The sequence below is a fragment of the Cataglyphis hispanica genome, chromosome 24 (assembly GCF_021464435.1).
Source record: "Cataglyphis hispanica isolate Lineage 1 chromosome 24, ULB_Chis1_1.0, whole genome shotgun sequence".
Classification (NCBI taxonomy): domain Eukaryota; kingdom Metazoa; phylum Arthropoda; class Insecta; order Hymenoptera; family Formicidae; genus Cataglyphis; species Cataglyphis hispanica.
The window spans coordinates 737548-754804 of NC_065977.1; the positions used below are offsets into that span (position 1 = coordinate 737548).

Here is a 17257-nt window from a genome sequence, read left to right on the forward strand (position 1 = left end):
TAGAGTAAATTATTTTTTACCATCTTCTCTTCCTATACTATATTTTTCCTTCAAAGATATATCTTTGAAATTTAAAATAAAAATAATATATTACAAATATTTTTATGAAAATAGTAGATTTTCAGATTCTCTTTATTTATAAAACAATAATATACTTTTAATTAATGATTAATATTGTATAAAAATATTTATATATTGAACAAATTGTACTTAGAAAGTACAGAATAATTGTACAGAAAGTAGTTTTAAATAATTTTAAATGCAAACAATATTAATTTGTTAAAGTAATATTTATATGCAAGAGATCAAAGTTTGCTAAAGAATTTTTTAATATTGAAAATATTTGAAAAAAGTAGAGATTTTACATCTGACAACTTCCGGATTAAATTGTATACTCTCATTTTAATAATTTCAATTAGAGTCAACAAACAGTATAATTATCAACACATAAATATGAGTGATCAATAATCTATAATGAATGTTCACTCAAAAAATAAAAAAACAAATTGATTAAAAGAGTTTGCTCCAAGCAATGCATCAATTAAAATCAATGAGCTTGAAAATACTATTGTAATTACTACTCTAATATATTCAAAAATTTGTGTTCTTTAGATGAAGTGCACATGGATTTTGTTTTCCATAGATTAAATCCTTCGTTAAAAAAGTGCATTTTTATTTTTATCGTTTTTAATATATGACAATCAGTCGCAATAATTTATTCTCACTTTATTACATCACACAATGTGATATCGATCAAGGCGAAAAATGTATATCAATCCAATATCTTTCTGCTATATGCCTATCTACTTACCTAACTTAATAGAAACTGGTACAAGTTAATTTTAAGCCAGAGTTCAGTACCACTTATGTATAATGACGTAATATTTTATTTTTATAAATCGCTTATTAAGCGAACAATACCGTTAAAAATAGCAATTTCAATTCGGCATACATTTTGTATGCGGCACAAGTATCTAGAAAAATAATGCATCACAATTTACTGTATATACTCTATCTCTTTATAAAGTTTCATGTATTATCCAAAGTATAGTTAAATAATATCTCTGTGCCTATTTTACAAAGAGTAAAGAGAGAAACCGCATTTATCGAAAATTCCTATACTAATGAACCTAATTTCCCGTATACTTGCTTTCAATAGTTTTCTAGCATTCATAAGTAAATTATATTTTAATCAATAATTTTAAACTCCCTGTAATTTTATATAGTAGTCGACCGCGTATATACTTGGTGTTTATATGGTATTTTTAATTCTTTAGTTTTGTATTAGATTATTATTGGATACTTTTGAAAGTATTAATATTGCGTTATAAAAAAAGTCTTTGCTTTATATTTGTTATTTTATTTGTAAGAGAGGCTGTTTAAAACGAGATGATTATTAAAAATTATTTTCTCTATTATCGCTTATTAAAATTTCATCTTTTAAGAGTGAAATTTCGAATATAGGATATAATTATCCTTTATATTCTTGAAAGAATATAAAGAATTTGTCGTCCTTAAAAAAGTGATATACTTAATTAAGATTATAGATAGAATAGAAAGAAAGCAATATTTGTCGAATGATAAATATGTAAGATGTAGAAGCCATATATATGTAATACAAATTTCATCAGCACATTAATTCGATACAACTTATATAGTGCTACAGATCTTTTTTCACAAAACTACAAGATATAAAGATCTGGCATAACTATATTATTCATAAGTCATAATTAGAAAATGCTCTAATATTGCTGTAAATTTTAAATTTAAATAGCGATATATTTGCAGATTAGTGCAATTAGTATTATATAGTTTATTACGTCATTGGTTAAATTGATATGCAATATTGATTTATATTTTTTTGTTCGACATTATAAGCTTTGTTATTTTATGAAATTTGGCTTTGCGATGGTATCTTATGAAACTTTATCAATATTGTTCATAAAAACTTATCTTTAATATCTTATGAAAATTAAAAATCTGCAGAAATCTCTTACCATTCGTAAAATTTTAGATAATACGATGAAATCGTGATCTCTTTCGAGACCAACGTTGCAATATATTATTTAGGATTTAGTCAAAAAGTTTAATTCATCATTTAGGTATTTAAAAATTATATACTCAAGTTAAAAATTTGACTCGAAAGAGTTATAAGATAAATCATTTTCTATGATTTCGTATTTTGCGTATATTGCGAAAAAAAATGCTAAATTATATTGCGTATTATTTTCAACGTTAAAAATATATAGATTAAACTACATTAAATATATGTAACTTTTTATTTAAGAAAGTTACGCGCTTGCAGCTTCAGTTAAATAATTTTTTTAGCACATTGTGTTAAATTTTGAACTGTTTGAACATAATAACGTCAATTATATATCTTCATTTTCGCATTTGGTATTTAAATCGGTATATATTTCGATATAAATATAGCAAAAATCATATACCAGTATACAGGGTTTCAGGAGTTAAATGTCTTAACTTAAAATATGAATTTAGGACCTCAAGACAAGAAAAAATATTCTTCTGGAGGTATGCCCGTAAACGCTTTATTTAAGAGATATTGACATTTGAAGTTACGTGTACAAATGATAAATTTATTGTATGATTGCTAATATGTACTTGTTTTCATAATTGTCAATGTCAATATTGACATATTTTAGAAACGATACACAAACATCATATCGACATATCATTGAGAAATTTTCTTAGTGATATTTCTTAATTTGCTCGACACTTACGCGAATTAAACATCATATATTATGCCTCGTATTTATTCTAATATAATAGTGAAATTTATAATTATGTTAAAATTTTTATATTTTCGAGTAATAAAGTAATTGAAATACACACTATCAATTTATTTATTATAACCTGATAATTTCATAAAATTTTATAATGAAAATGTTTAGATGTCAATATCTCTTCAATAAAGCGTTTAAGGGCATACCATCAGAAATTTTTTTCTTGTTTTGAGATCCTAATAAATTCGTATTTTAAATTAGGACATTTAATCCCGAAAAATTCTAAAAAATGTTTATATCAGTGCATTGCTATTAATAATATAAATAGTAAAATAAAAAAAAATATAAACAGTATATTTTTATATAACATACTATTAGCTTTAATTTCCAAATTTTAGTTTTTTTCTTTATTATGTATGAACATTTTAGATATATATAATGTTAAATTATAAAAGAGCCGGGAGATGAAAAGATTCTACTATACATATAATGTATTACACAAAAAAAGCTTTCTAATAACATGCATACGCGGAAAAAAGTGCCTTTTTGTAAGAAAAAAAAAAGAAAAGAAAAGCAAAAAGGATACCCTTCATGGTATAAACATAAATTTGAAAAATATCAAGTCAGTTAAGTTCTGTACTTAAGTTCATTCATTTCTTTTTCTACATATCTTATAAAAATGATTTGCATAGAATTTTTGTTATAATCTCATATTTCATTGTAATTCGTTGTGCAATTTAACGCAAAATAATTTTTTTATTTATTACATTTATCGTTCGCGCAGAGAAATGATATAAAATATAATACAAATGAAATAGCTTGATTTAAAACTTGAAAATTATAAATATAAGTTTGAATAAATATTATATTCGTTCGTTTGTGTATGTGTGTGCGTGTATTTTCCCATCGATCAATCTTATGCAAGAAGTGTTTTTCTCCAAGTTGAAAACAAAACTAATATTCTTCAATTTCAAGCATATAAACTTCTTGAGCACAAGTTTTACGTAAATTTATAATTTTCTATCACGCGAGAAATAGTAAAACAAAATTTAAGAGGATGATATATTTATTACAAATAATAATTTTTATAGTCTCTCTAAACAATATCTCCGTGTTATATTACATAATATGTAAGTCGCTATTTCTTTTGAACATTTTTCATTTTCTGCAGAAATGTCATTCTCGCGCAATTGTACATAAATAATTTAATTCGAAGAATCGTACTAAAACTTTACATCGTACATTCGCATGCTCATAAACCGCTATAAATCAACTTTAAAAATGAGTACCTATACATATGTAGTAAATGCATATATATAATAAATGTATATATTGTCCAAAATATAGATGAGACATAAGTCAATTTAATTAAACGAACGAAATATAAAACGTAATGTTAAATACATGTTCAATGTATTTGTAATACTAATGTCAATATATATATATATATAATCTTATGTAAGATCTACAAATTCGATGTTCTGAAATTTTCTTAAAAATGGCTAAATGCGCCTTTTTATACTTTCATGAAGTGTTACGATGCTATAATAAAAAGAATACGAATTTATCTGTTATTTAAACAAAAAATTCACATATAAGATATATGATAATTAAAGTAATTTTATTTCGTAGAGCAATATCTCGCCCGATAATGCGAGTATTGATTTGTTTGAAATCGTTCATATTGGATTTTCATGTGTTTGGTTAGATAGAACAATATTTTTTGCTGCAGTATATTCAGTTGCGAATATTCATTTTACAGTTAGACATTTACACAAATGTCATAAATGCTACTGAGCATACAATTTTATTTATAATTTCTAATATAAGATTATATGAGATATATATCATGTGAAAGCGCGTTTGATAATTTATTTAATCTCTTCGTAATATCTTATTTATACATAAATTTGGATACAAAATGAATTAAGATGTTTTCAGCAGAAATTCACTATTTTGTTTCACAATGCATATCGTAGTATGCTCATATAGCATGTAATGGACTCGGGAATACTTTAATAGAAAATACAGATACACACAATTATATGTAGAAATTTATATAAATAAATGTAAATGTGTGTAATTATTTTCCTTTGGTATCGGACGATTTTATTGATTCTCGAAACAATATAGAATATAACGTATACGATCGATGCTTAACTTAAACATCACAAATATTATTCATTTTTTTTCGCTACTTCGTCTTTCGAGCGATCATTGATTGCTGCCTGTTTCTTACTTTCTGCCAGCTGTATTTCCATCTCCCCGGAAAAACCAAATTCATTCACCCTAGTATGATCGGTCTTGTATATCCATCTTTGGTACAAAAATATGCAGAAAACAATATCATCGCGGAAGCAGCCGAGCCTATACAAGGTCGGCATTTTTATCACAAATGCAAAGATATCGTCGATGAATGTATTTAGGAATTTGTACGAAAGCATACGCCATGGAAGATGTGCGACGCTCTTCAGTTTGTAATTAATAAACAATTGCGGCGTCATCATGATGAATCCGAAAGTTAATAGAAATCCGTATAGCATATTGAGAATCCAAGAATACCATCCCTTATGTTCCAAGTACATTAAAGAATAAATCGCATATCCACCTAACAGAGGGTACAAGGCCCATGAGAGATATTTAAAGGCAAGTCTATCGTATTCCTTTGTAGAAGATTCCACATATGATCCCTTATCTTGGAATGATATCTTTGGAAAGATTCTAAGTATTTTTACTTCTCTATTAATGTTAATGTCTATAACTTTGTTTATCTTCCATATTTCAATGCATAAACCAATTGCACAGCTGATACGCACAACTGTGTTTGTCTCATTGTCCAAAACATAAAGAAGAACAACAAGAGATTGGAATACATTGAAAAATACAGAGCGAACAGACAGACCTTCCAAGGACTTCCGATTATTCCAGAATTGAATATCTATAAAACAAAAAAATTTTATATTACAGTTATTGTATTTTGTATTTTGATTATTTATTATAGATGTAATTATTTTGCATAAAATAATTTTTTTTTAACTGCTTACCATTCTTAAATGCTAAAAATTCAAATACACTATGTAAAATTGACACTATTATAGTCAATCCTAGTAGATATGGATTTGTTTCAAGTAAAGTTTCCTTCAAGGTATCTTGATCGTTATCATCCTCGTCAGATGCTTCTCCTAAATAAACAATGATAACAAAAAACAAAATGTTGTAACCACACTACATTTTGACATGATAAAATTTTATAACATATATTATAGTGTGTGTCTTATTATCATATATATTATTTTAGAAATTTAACAAACCCATAATTGATGATGTCCATTTATTTCTAACAGATTGAGCTGCATAAATTTGCCACTTAAATAATGAAAGTGGCTGATAAGTCAATCTGAGTTCTAATTGTTCTACAGTATTATTCAATGGCTGATAATCCCGTTGCATGTTCCAAAAATCGTTCATATATATTATTGGTTTATATGCATTTCCACCAGGTAAGAAATGTACATCTAAAAGAAGAACAAAATGTAAAGATTTCCATAACGTATTTGCGTATTACAACATAAACATAAATTCTCTCACATTCATCTAATGGTTGCGGTACTTGACCATATACCCAATTAGTTTGATCTACCACTAAATTAATGGTTAAATTTGGATGCCAATGTGACACGTATTCTTGGTTCATTAATTCAGCTTTCTACAAGATTTTATACACAGTTAACATACACAAGACAATTTTTATAAAATAAAAGACATTTCAAAAATTATATTATAATTTTATTATATTATAATACATACTGCTATTTCCTCTTTACTAGCAGTACTTTCACCAGTTAATAAATTGTGTCTTTTCTGATATTTAATTTTTTTAAACTTATTTAACATTTTTCTCGAGTAGGCTATATAATCACCAGCATAAATTCCCTTGCCCGCTTTAGGATTTGGTGATTTTCCACTTTTTGTTACATATATATGAAGATAAATAGAGCCATTTTGCTTTAAATGTTCTGAAGGAACAAACGAGTACTCGAATGTTTTGGACCCATCTTGATTCGGTCCGCTATACCAATCCCCATAAATCAGTCCTTCTTCGAACCAAATTAATGATTGTGGATCGTTGAATTGTTTAAAATTCTCAAATTCCGATAGATAAACATTAAGGTCAAACAATGTTCCATTGGGAAATATATTTACAGCTTGTAAACGTGTATCACTAATAGCATTGGGAGACTTGGAATTATTATCAGGGCGTCTAAAGAAGCTACTAATAAAATAAATTATAAGAGCTCGTATAATTAATGATTTTGTTATGGCAAAGAACGATTCTAAACGTGACGGTTGAGGTTTTCTTCTTTGTTCATCATCTTCTGCAATTTCCTATAAAAAAAATATCTTTAACTTATAATGAAATTATAATGAAATCTTTGATAAAATAGTTCGACATATATATTCTTATGTGTGCGCGACCAAAAAAATAATAGTAATTTTTCAATAAATTACAATATTCATGATTATTTTACGCATACGGTATAAGGTATATCATATTTTATTAAAAAAAAATTATGTATATTTAAAGAGATGCCAACATAAACTCTGTATGTGCGTGTGTTCAACCTCTTCATTCTAGAGATATAATTTTCTTTGCAGAAAAAGGCCGTTAAAAAATTAATGATAAATGTTAAGTAAAAATTTAAAAAAACCCACATTTCTCTCGTCGTTATTTTGTTCCGTTCTTGGAACCAATTCAACGTTAGGCTGGCTGTTATCCATGTTTTCTGTAACATTTACTTCCGCACCGTCACGACAATCATCTCCAGTAACCACCATCTTTCTGTCAGGTCTCGTGCCTGCTTGTTCGGGCATAAACAAAAGAAACACAGACGGAGTATGAGAAGTTTATTTCAATGTTTTATTTCGACACCTGCTGTCTTCGACATCAAATTATTAATGCAAGGTGAGTTTTCAAGCGAAATGACAATACAAAATAAACAGAATAGCGAATTTTAATTGGCTACACCATGTTGTATTTTCCATTTAATGTATCCGAATACTTTCGGATGCATCTATTTCGCATTACAAATCTTCGATTAATTGGACTAACCAATCGAAACAAAGATGCTTTTGTCTCTTTTTGTTCTGATTGGTCAATTAAATATTTGAAGCATTTGAACAACTAGAGCGTAAACTTCAAGCAAGAAATATAGATACAATGCAATTGGTTATAGGGAATTTTTTGAAGTCTCTAATATTTTTTATTTAATAGTCAATCGCATGATGTTAGGTCTTGTACGCATATGTTTTTAGCTAGAAAGTTTATATGTAAGCGTTACTTGAAAATAAATCCAAGCAAAGATAATAGCGCGAAAAAAAATTGATAGATTTCCCGCGTATATAAATGTCGCGCGTATAAACAATCTTACAAACAATAGTTTTAAAAATAATTTTATAACGTGTATTAATGTGTCCATGCAAAATGAACGTAACAAATGCTATTCAGAGACGAGAAAGTGGATTTGGTAAATGTGAACAAGCATCTGCATGCATTTTACGAAAGATTTGAAAACAAATATACATTTTGCAGAGAAACAAAGGTTATTTGTATCGCGATTAAATCGATTGTGTGATTAAAGTTAAATTTTATTACAAAATAATTTGCTATTATTAATTTTAATAATTGACTAATGCATTATATAATAAAACTACTTGATGTATAATCTGACATTTATTGTTGCAGGATTAATATACGATTATGACATCGCACTGTGTCGTTTGAAATGTTACAACGATGATATTTATCGTGGAATAACACCGAATGTAAATGCGCCTGATTTTAATCCCGAACCACCAGTATTTGCTTGTCGTTTTTGTACCACGCCGGGATACGAGGAAGTTCTTGCTTTAGCAAATGAAGATGGAAAAGTTGCTTTACAAGATACAAAAATTAAAGAAAATTCTAATCAACCATTGGAAGGAACACAGGTTGCTATTTATTTTGATTAATAGATTTAACGAATAAGTTTTTTTCAACATCTGAATATAGAAATGTTAACCAAATTATATATATATATATATATTTTTTTTTTTTGTAGGCACATTGTAATGCTATCTTTGACATTGCATGGATGCCTGGAGATTTAAAACTGGTTACAGCATCAGGAGATCATACGGCACGTTTATGGGATATCTCCAGACCTGAAATAAAACAAATTAATTGCTTTCATGCACACACACGAAGTGTAAAAACAGCAGTGTTTCGTTATCAAGACAAAGGTATTAAATTCATTTCAAATGATGCTATAAATATTTTTGTTTCTTGAAAAAAATTTTATGTATGAAATGTACAATTTTTCACAAACAAAATAGAGATATATCTTTATATGATTTTATTTTATTTTTATTTAATTTCTTATTTTACTTAAGAATATAGAAAATATATTTACATAAAAAATATTTGATTGCCACCTGTTATATCATAGGATTTAAAGTGCTTTAAAAATCTTTAAAATTTTAGCTGTCTTTGCAACTGGTGCTAGAGATGGTTTTATCATGATATGGGATATTAGAGCCAATCATACTGATCAACCTAAGCCAGATAATTGCATTGCTAATGCGCATAGTGTTGGTAGCACAGGCAATATGAAACGAAAGGCATATAGTCAAGCATCACGAGAGCACAAAGTATTACTGGTTTAGTGTTTCAAGATGATTTTACATTACTCTCGTGTGCTGCAGGTGATGGGTAAGATTGCATTTACACCTATGGATATATCTGTGCACAGGAATATATAATGTAGCCTCACTTTATTTTCTAGTTTAATAAAAGTGTGGGATTTGCGCAAGAATTATACTGTCCACAAGAAAGAACCAACAGCTAAGCATGTGATGAATTATGCGGGAAATAGTACTAGGAACGGTTTTTCTTCGTTGTTAATATGCCCAGCTAGAATTACATTGTATGCAAGTTGCATGGATAATATTATATATGCTTATAACATATCATCATATAATCGCAAACCAGGTTAATGTTCTTTTTTTTCAAAATATGTTGATATATATTTCAATTTCAACACTATGAAATAACTCTATAAATAAATATATAATTATAATAAATATAACTTTTTATGGCAGTGGCTGAATATTATGGACATCAAAATCGTACGTATTATGTAAAGACTTGTTTGAGTTCTGACGGCCGTTATCTTGCCAGTGGATCCAGTGATGAACTGGCGTATATTTGGCATATTAACAGACCAGGTGCACCATTAGTTAAACTTTTCGGCCACACAGAGGAAGTAACTTGTATTGCATGGTGCAGTGTGGGTGAAACTAAGGTTTCAAATCTTTTTAATATATTTATTCATATTTTATATTATATCTACAAAAAATCATAATAAAATAATAATAATAATGTAATAATAACATATAACTAATAATATAGCATACAAATAATAATAATAATAATAATATACAAATAATAAAATAATATATATCAGAATAAAAAATGTTTAGATTATTTGCATACTCTCTCAAGTTTATTGTGAAAAATATAATTATAATTTACATTTTAATTTATTTTAGAATTATAATTTACATTTTCAGAATCGTATACAATATTATCTTTTTATCTAATTTTGAGAATAATTGCAGATAGTGACTTGCTCCGATGATTCTTGTCATAGAATATGGAGAGTTGGCTTAGAACACAAAGTGAATGAGAAAATGGACATACGTGGTCATGCTGAGATTGTAGTAGAAAAATGTTTAGAAAATATAAATTTAGAGACTACCCCAACTACTTCTCGACGCTCGATAATCAATCAGGAAATTACACCAGGTTCAGATAATACTTCAGGTAAGGATTAAAGCATTGCTGCTGTAAAATTCATATGAATATTTCATGCACAAAAAACTTCGGAATAAATTATATTTGATAAAATTTTTATCAAATCAAAAAAACTTTGATTTTGTCATAAACATATGTTGTCAAAATCAAAAAATTATAAAATTCTTGAATCTTCTTAACTTTCTTAATTATAATAAATTTTGTATTTTTAAACAATGTTTAAACTCTACAGTTACAACTCCTGAGTCTAGCAATGAGGATCATCAGAGAGACAGGTATTTTCCTCTTAAACGTAGTTATTTGCAAATGGCAATGGGTTCGAGGTCTGAGGGGAAACGCAAATATATTTTATCTCCTATTCATGAAAATCGTGAGATTGGCGCGAAACGAGTTCACATGGATAATCGTGGTATGCGAAGACTATTTAGCTCTAGTGTCGAAACCGCTACTACTTCGAGCAGAGAGTATGATTCGGATGAGCCTAGTACAAGTCAGTTTATAAACAGGAATGAGGAAATTTCTTTTTCACCCACGCTAAATTTACCAAATTTTGTCATGGACGGTACAGCACCGCATTTGCTCGAGATATCACCACAAAAATACAAGGAGAATGTTGATTGGTTGACAAAAATTAGAAAAGAAAGATATGAGCAAAGCAAGATCCTAGAATCAACTTCATGCAGTCCTAAGAATCAAGTAACATCCAGTGCCAGAAGATCCAAAAGGTCACAATCGACTGAGCCCCCAAAACCAACAAAAAGTGCTTCTTTACTAAATTTTTTCAAAGTTACGAGTAAGGATTGCGAAAAAAATTCTTGTACGGAAAATAGTAATATTATACCATCAACGAGTATATCTTGAAAAGATAAATAGATAGAATTTAAGAAATTCTCTTTCTCTATCTTTTATCTTACAGTATAAAGATAAAAGATCTTAAAATATCCCAGTTATTCTATATGTACAAATTATTATTGTATTTAAGTCATATCTCTTATCACAAAGAAGTTTTTAAATCTAACTGACATGAGAAGCCCTCTAAGACATCATTGGCGATTATTCCTACTAGGTTATATCTCGAAAGTGATCATTCCCGATGAAATGCGTTTAATAAATGAGATTAATTTATAAAATAATAAAAATATTTTTATCACTTTATAAATTAATTTCTTCTTTATTTAACACACTCTCATCAAAAAGTTAGATATATAAAGATCTTGGAAGTGATTACGTCTCAGTATTACTCACAATGTATTAATGTACTTTTTAAAAAAAAATTAGTTTACACACTTTACAGACTATACAATTAAATTATTAAAGAAATATACTTTGACGTAATCAAATCTTTAGTATAAGCATTATACTAAGCAGTCAAATTAAAAATGTATTATTTAAATTTATGAACATTATAATCAAAATATTTTTTTATATGCTACAATAAATTATATATTTTTTTATAGAAAATATTAAATCTTTTTATAAAATACTTTAATCAACGAGATGTTTTATTATTTCTATTTTTTTCGTTTTTAAATAATTTAAAAATTATTACGTATGTTATGGAATATTAAATGCGAAACAGCTTTGAATCATTTTTATAAATTATGGGTATGGATACATATGTTATCTATTCGATTCGGGACAAAATATTGTTATAGATTGTGGAAGTAGTTTAATTTGAATTGGCTTCAACTCGTACTCCTCGTGGTCAATGTAGAACATTTGATTATTATTTTTCTGAAATAAAATTATTTATGTTATTAAAATCTTGAAAAATAGGCAATTGATAAAATGATTGGAATTTTTAACATACATTCTTTCCAACATGCTTCAAAATTTATGAGAGCAATTTTATAATTTTATAATTTTATGAATATTTATATAGAAAAAAAATATTGCTTACTATTTCAGGATATAATTCGATATCTTTAGCATCTAATATTGCATTTACTGGTAATTCGTTGTTCATTTCTTGTTTCCATCCTTTCTCAACAAATGTGGTATAACTAACATTCTCTGGACCTGAATGTATAATTAGTTAAATTTTAAATTTTCTCATTGATTAAATTTCGAATTTAAATAATGACATAGATAGAGATATTTAAATTTACCTAGAGCTATCTTTAATGAAGGCATTGATTGAATTGGATTCATTACATTTTCTGTTGTTATGCATAGTTCAGTTGTTGAAATAGGTATCTCATATAATATGCCACAATCTTTATTTACTACTTTGCTATAATCGACATGATTATCTGAAATAAATCATAAAATTACATTAAAAGATTACAATAAAATTATATAATGTACTGATGCTATTAAAGTATCTATCTACTTTTCTCTTTCTTTGCTATTAGAGTATCAATTTACTTTTCTCTTTCTTTAATGCAAAAAATTTATTCTTCAAATTTATCCGAATATTTTATATTTGGATATAATTCGGAATAATTTAAATATTTAAAATAGTTCATTATTTTATAATTCTACAAGAATCATTTTACCAGGAATAAGTGTTTGCTTCTTTGGTAGAAATACATGCCACCATCTTTTATTCAAATTTGTAGATTGATTATAAGACAAATCTTTGGAATAACAACATGAACATCCTTTGCAAGGATTGGTATATTTCATTACTGCATTGCACTTCCAATTTAAATCTGATTTGTAACCACTGAACACATAAGCTGCATACCTGTTTGCATTCAAAAGAAGAAAGTATAAGACAAAATGAATGCATATATAAAACAAAATTCTGTTTTAAAATTAAGAAATTTACTTGCGCAAGGAGCCCCAATACCAATATTTATCAATACGTGCGTGCGTATCGCTCCAAGCTCCCCATTTTATGCCTGCTACAGCATAAATTGGTTTTATGGGATTTTCTGGATCGTTCTTAAAATAAAATATGGCTAAACTTTATATTTGAATGCAATTTAATTTGCATTAAAGAAATGAGAAACAATGAAGATACATACTTCCAGCAGTTTGATTTCAATAGCATCTATTGTTTTGAGATTATTCTTGATAATTGCCATTGTTGCATCAATCATGTGATGTATGTCAGCTAAATCTTTGTATCCTTGATAAAACATGCTCGCAATTGTATTTGTGCTTCCCAATGGTAAAACACCAATGGGACATTGTCTGACAGATTGAAGATTATACTCATATTTCCTCATTAAACCAGTTGTAACATCTGACAAAGTACCATCTCCTCCAGCTACAATAATAGCATCCGTAGGAGTTTCAAGATTTGCTATTATATTACGTGCATGGCTTCCTGATTGTATATCAACAACAGTTATTGAAATACCAGCTAGATGCAATAGAGGCTCACAATATTTCTCGAATAACTTTTTGGCCTTCCTGAAAAGAAAAATAAAAAATAATTAGCAAAGAATAAAAAGTTCTTATGTCAGTATTGAAATTTTTGTGACAACCTTTTTTTAGCCGCTGGGTTTAAAATAACAGTTACATGACGAGGTCTGACATTTGTGGGACAAGAAATATCTCCATATCTCGCTACATCTTCACAATACTGACGCATTAATTGTTCCACACTAAAAAATAATGAAGATTTTAATGAAGATCATTGATGAATAATTATATATTTCAAGGATAAAGGAAAAAGGATCTATAAAAATGGATATAAAAATATAATATCGTCCAATATAAAATACTTAATCGTGAGTAAACAAAAATGTACAAAATGAGGTACGTAAATTTAATAAAATGCGGAAAAATATAAGGTTACATTCCCCATGATTCTTACTCGTATGTTTGTTTGCCATACGAAATTCCGTACGAGAAAGCTGCTATTCCTAACACGGACTTCTTCCAATTATTTCGTACCGTCTTTAATAAATTTAATATCTTTGCCATTGTCATTTAAATTTTAAACCATTTAAAGTTTTACTGCTCTCACTTTTGTTTTGATTTGTTTTTATTTTTTTATAAACGTTTTATGTAATATTGATTTTATTTATATATATATTTTTTTTTCTTTCTATTTTCTATAAACATATAAAATTAGATTGCATTTGACTTTCAAACATTTTTGAATTTTCTTCGTGTCGTTTTCTTTAGCATTACTATACGGCTGCGTTCTGATATTCCGCCAATACTGAAAATCTATAATTTACGTCACGTATACTGTACATAGATTTCTATAGATTTTCAATACTGATTGTCAGTACTTCATTTTTAGTATTTAACGGTTTATTGTAATTTTCTTTTTCTTTCTTTTCATAAAATTATCACAACCATCTATATAAATTTGTAAATATTTTTGAATATTTTGCATCAAAATAATTATTAGGATTTTGTATGATACAACTGAGATATATTTTAATAAGATTTTTTTCTATTAACACCGACAAGATATCATTAAAGCCGGTGACACCGAGCGACGAGATCATTAGAGACACTGGTCTTATGGGATTTTAGTGTGACTGAAAAAAAAACTCGCTGCGCGTTATTTTAGTTCATCCAGTTATTGTTTTATTATCGAAAATGTATAGATCTTCTATGTAATTGTTTTAAGAACAATAAAATAAACATTTTATTGTAAATAAATTACTGTTTTATTATCGACAATGCAAAGATTTACTTATCTACAGTAGCGTGTGGCGAACTTTTTTTCGAGTAATATCCTAAATTCTGTAAGATCATGAGTCTTTAATGACATCTCGACAGTGTTTTCAATAATAAAACACTAACTGAATTAAAATAACTGTATAAATTAAATAATTTATCTAATTATTTTTGATGCAGTTAAACGACCGGTAATATCAACATGCTTCAAACACCTTCGGATTCGGGTTTACTTGATGATATTTTAACAATATAAGAATATTCAGGGAATAATCCACTGTGGTTGGTTAATTTGCATACGATTTAATTGTAAAATGGTTCTCAGCCCTTATGCTGACATGCTATTCTGCGTACAGTTAATAGAAATACACAGTCCACATATTATAAACTCATGGTTTAATGGAACGTCGATTAATCAACGTGTAAGTGATGTGTTCTCTATCTGTACACGACTGTAGAATAAATATACTTTAGTTTTCAAAAAAATATTAAGATTATTAATACTTATACAATAGCATCTAACTCGTCGGTTCAAATAACACACGAAAAAGAAATTTTAATTTCTCTAATATATAAAAAAATATCGAAGACCTGAGTATGGGTATCAGATTTATTTTTTTGTAATGGGTACACAGAATTTTATGACAAATAGATTATGCGATGCTGCTAGCATTGGATGCAATCCTTGGCCATAAATCTGCACACTCTTTCGCAACAGGTCCCGTAATAGCTGATCCTTTCATTTCACCCTTGTTATTAACTATCACCCCGGCGTTGTCTTCGAAATATATAAACGTCCCGTCCTTCCTGCGAAATGGTTTCCGTTGCCGTATAACCACTGCAGGCATCACTATAATATATATGTACATGTATCAATGTGCTTCTTTCCAAGATTTTTTGAAGAAATTTTCCATCTTAAAAAAAGATAATGAAAACAATTAATTTACCCTTTTTCCTAAGTTCAGGTTTTCCCTTCTTTACAGTGGCTACGATCATATCACCAGATCCTGCTGCTGGCAGACGGTTCAATCGGCCCTTGATACCTTGTACTGCGATAACATACAAGTTCTTGGCACCTAAAAAGAAATAGTTGTATCATTATATAAAATATATTGAGGAAAAAATAAGAAGGAGAAATAAATTTATTTGCTCAAGCAGAAAATTATGTCTCTATTTATACATTTGTATTTATACATTTGTTATTTATACATATACATCAATCTTTTAGTCATAAAAGAATATGCTATACTTTAATAACTACAATTATATGTATCTATGTAAATGTTCTATCTTGTTTTTATTACATTATTAGGTCATTGTTTTATATAGATGATAAAAAAGTTATGGTCAAGAAGGATAAAAAACTGTTACATCGTTGTTCTGATATTATCATATTGTTATTATTGCATCTCCATTAGAAACATGGTTTTCATTTTTAGTAGATTAAATTTCTCTTATGTGCAGTTTTTATCAGTTTTATCGAATTAATCAATAGACTGGGGAACATAAAGTAATTGTGAGATATTCGCACTTCACATTTTTACAAATGATGATAAAAAAAACATGTGCGTCTTATTCGCGCGACTGCTCTTTGAGGTTAAGTATTATAAAAATGTATTTTTTGCGAAGGACTCACCCGTATTATCAGCACAATTGATAACCGCACCAACTGGTAGACCCAGGGATATCCTGAATTTGGCTCCCGCCGACCCACCACGTCCTTGAGTAACAATATAACATTAAATAGTGATACATTATATTGGAGTGATGAATATTTTTGCGTATTAGTCTCTAATAAAGTAACGTTTTGTTTTGTTGCATAGGTCGAACGTATTTTTGTCTTTTTGCCATTTTATTCGAAACCGATGCGTCGTCCTGACACCGATTCCCGTAGATTTTCCTCGTGCACGATACAAGACTTACCTCTTTTCGACATCTTGAATTATGAAAAAGAAGAATTCAATCTGAATGTGTATATTTGTAGCGCACAGTGTGACAGTGTGCGATGAATCATAGGGATATATTTCCAGTTGGAGTAATTCTACAAGACAAATTTCCTATTATATTTTGG

The 17257-nt window shown here is 28.0% G+C and overlaps 4 protein-coding genes across 4 annotated transcripts; 1 reads left to right on the forward strand and 3 right to left on the reverse strand.

The window, feature by feature from the left end:
• Positions 1–4824: 4824 nt before the first annotated feature.
• On the reverse strand, positions 4825–7607 carry LOC126858159 (putative lipid scramblase CLPTM1). The gene is made up of 6 exons (XM_050608245.1): positions 7458–7607; positions 6552–7130; positions 6333–6450; positions 6056–6259; positions 5789–5926; positions 4825–5682 (listed from the first exon to the last, which is right to left on the reverse strand). The coding sequence occupies exons 1-6, from the start codon at positions 7578–7580 to the stop codon at positions 4922–4924; spliced, it is 1923 nt and encodes a 640-aa protein (XP_050464202.1). The 5' UTR covers positions 7581–7607; the 3' UTR covers positions 4825–4921.
• Positions 7608–8104: 497 nt separating this feature from the next.
• LOC126858184 (protein lethal(2)denticleless) lies at positions 8105–11944 on the forward strand. Its single transcript, XM_050608295.1, is given in 9 exon segments — positions 8105–8269; positions 8488–8732; positions 8843–9023; positions 9265–9428; positions 9431–9492; positions 9566–9771; positions 9882–10084; positions 10401–10605; positions 10829–11944. Coding segments are annotated over 9 exon segments (1953 nt in total). The 5' UTR covers positions 8105–8211; the 3' UTR covers positions 11458–11944.
• A 133-nt stretch (positions 11945–12077) lies between these two features.
• On the reverse strand, positions 12078–15000 carry LOC126858185 (acylglycerol kinase, mitochondrial). Its single transcript, XM_050608296.1, has 8 exons — positions 14366–15000; positions 14034–14153; positions 13569–13959; positions 13370–13485; positions 13095–13285; positions 12705–12848; positions 12497–12615; positions 12078–12330 (listed from the first exon to the last, which is right to left on the reverse strand). The coding sequence occupies exons 1-8, from the start codon at positions 14479–14481 to the stop codon at positions 12217–12219; spliced, it is 1311 nt and encodes a 436-aa protein (XP_050464253.1). The 5' UTR covers positions 14482–15000; the 3' UTR covers positions 12078–12216.
• A 782-nt stretch (positions 15001–15782) lies between these two features.
• Positions 15783–17231, reverse strand: LOC126858187 (60S ribosomal protein L23). The gene is made up of 4 exons (XM_050608298.1): positions 17110–17231; positions 16823–16906; positions 16134–16262; positions 15783–16036 (listed from the first exon to the last, which is right to left on the reverse strand). The coding sequence occupies exons 1-4, from the start codon at positions 17120–17122 to the stop codon at positions 15840–15842; spliced, it is 423 nt and encodes a 140-aa protein (XP_050464255.1). The 5' UTR covers positions 17123–17231; the 3' UTR covers positions 15783–15839.
• Positions 17232–17257: the final 26 nt, after the last annotated feature.

Excerpts from the sequence above, each read along its gene's own strand:
- LOC126858185 (XM_050608296.1), bottom strand. The coding sequence starts at position 14,481 with ATGACAATGGCAAAGATATTAAATTTATTAAAGACGGTACGAAATAAT. Across the intron at positions 12,616-12,704 it reads TTCATTAAAGATAGCTCTAG|GTCCAGAGAATGTTAGTTAT; the intron begins GTAAATTTAAAT and ends TTATACATTCAG. Across the intron at positions 12,331-12,496 it reads TCGAATTATATCCTGAAATA|AAAAATAATAATCAAATGTT; the intron begins GTAAGCAATATT and ends ATTTTATTTCAG.
- LOC126858159 (XM_050608245.1), bottom strand. The coding sequence starts at position 7,580 with ATGGTGGTTACTGGAGATGATTGTCGTGACGGTGCGGAAGTAAATGTT. Across the intron at positions 7,131-7,457 it reads AAAATAACGACGAGAGAAAT|GAAATTGCAGAAGATGATGA; the intron begins GTGGGTTTTTTT and ends TTTTTTTTATAG. Across the intron at positions 5,683-5,788 it reads ATTTTTAGCATTTAAGAATG|ATATTCAATTCTGGAATAAT; the intron begins GTAAGCAGTTAA and ends TTTGTTTTATAG.
- LOC126858187 (XM_050608298.1), bottom strand. Across the intron at positions 16,263-16,822 it reads CAATTGTGCTGATAATACGG|GTGCCAAGAACTTGTATGTT; the intron begins GTGAGTCCTTCG and ends ATTTCTTTTTAG. Across the intron at positions 16,037-16,133 it reads ACCTGAACTTAGGAAAAAGG|TGATGCCTGCAGTGGTTATA; the intron begins GTAAATTAATTG and ends TATATATTATAG.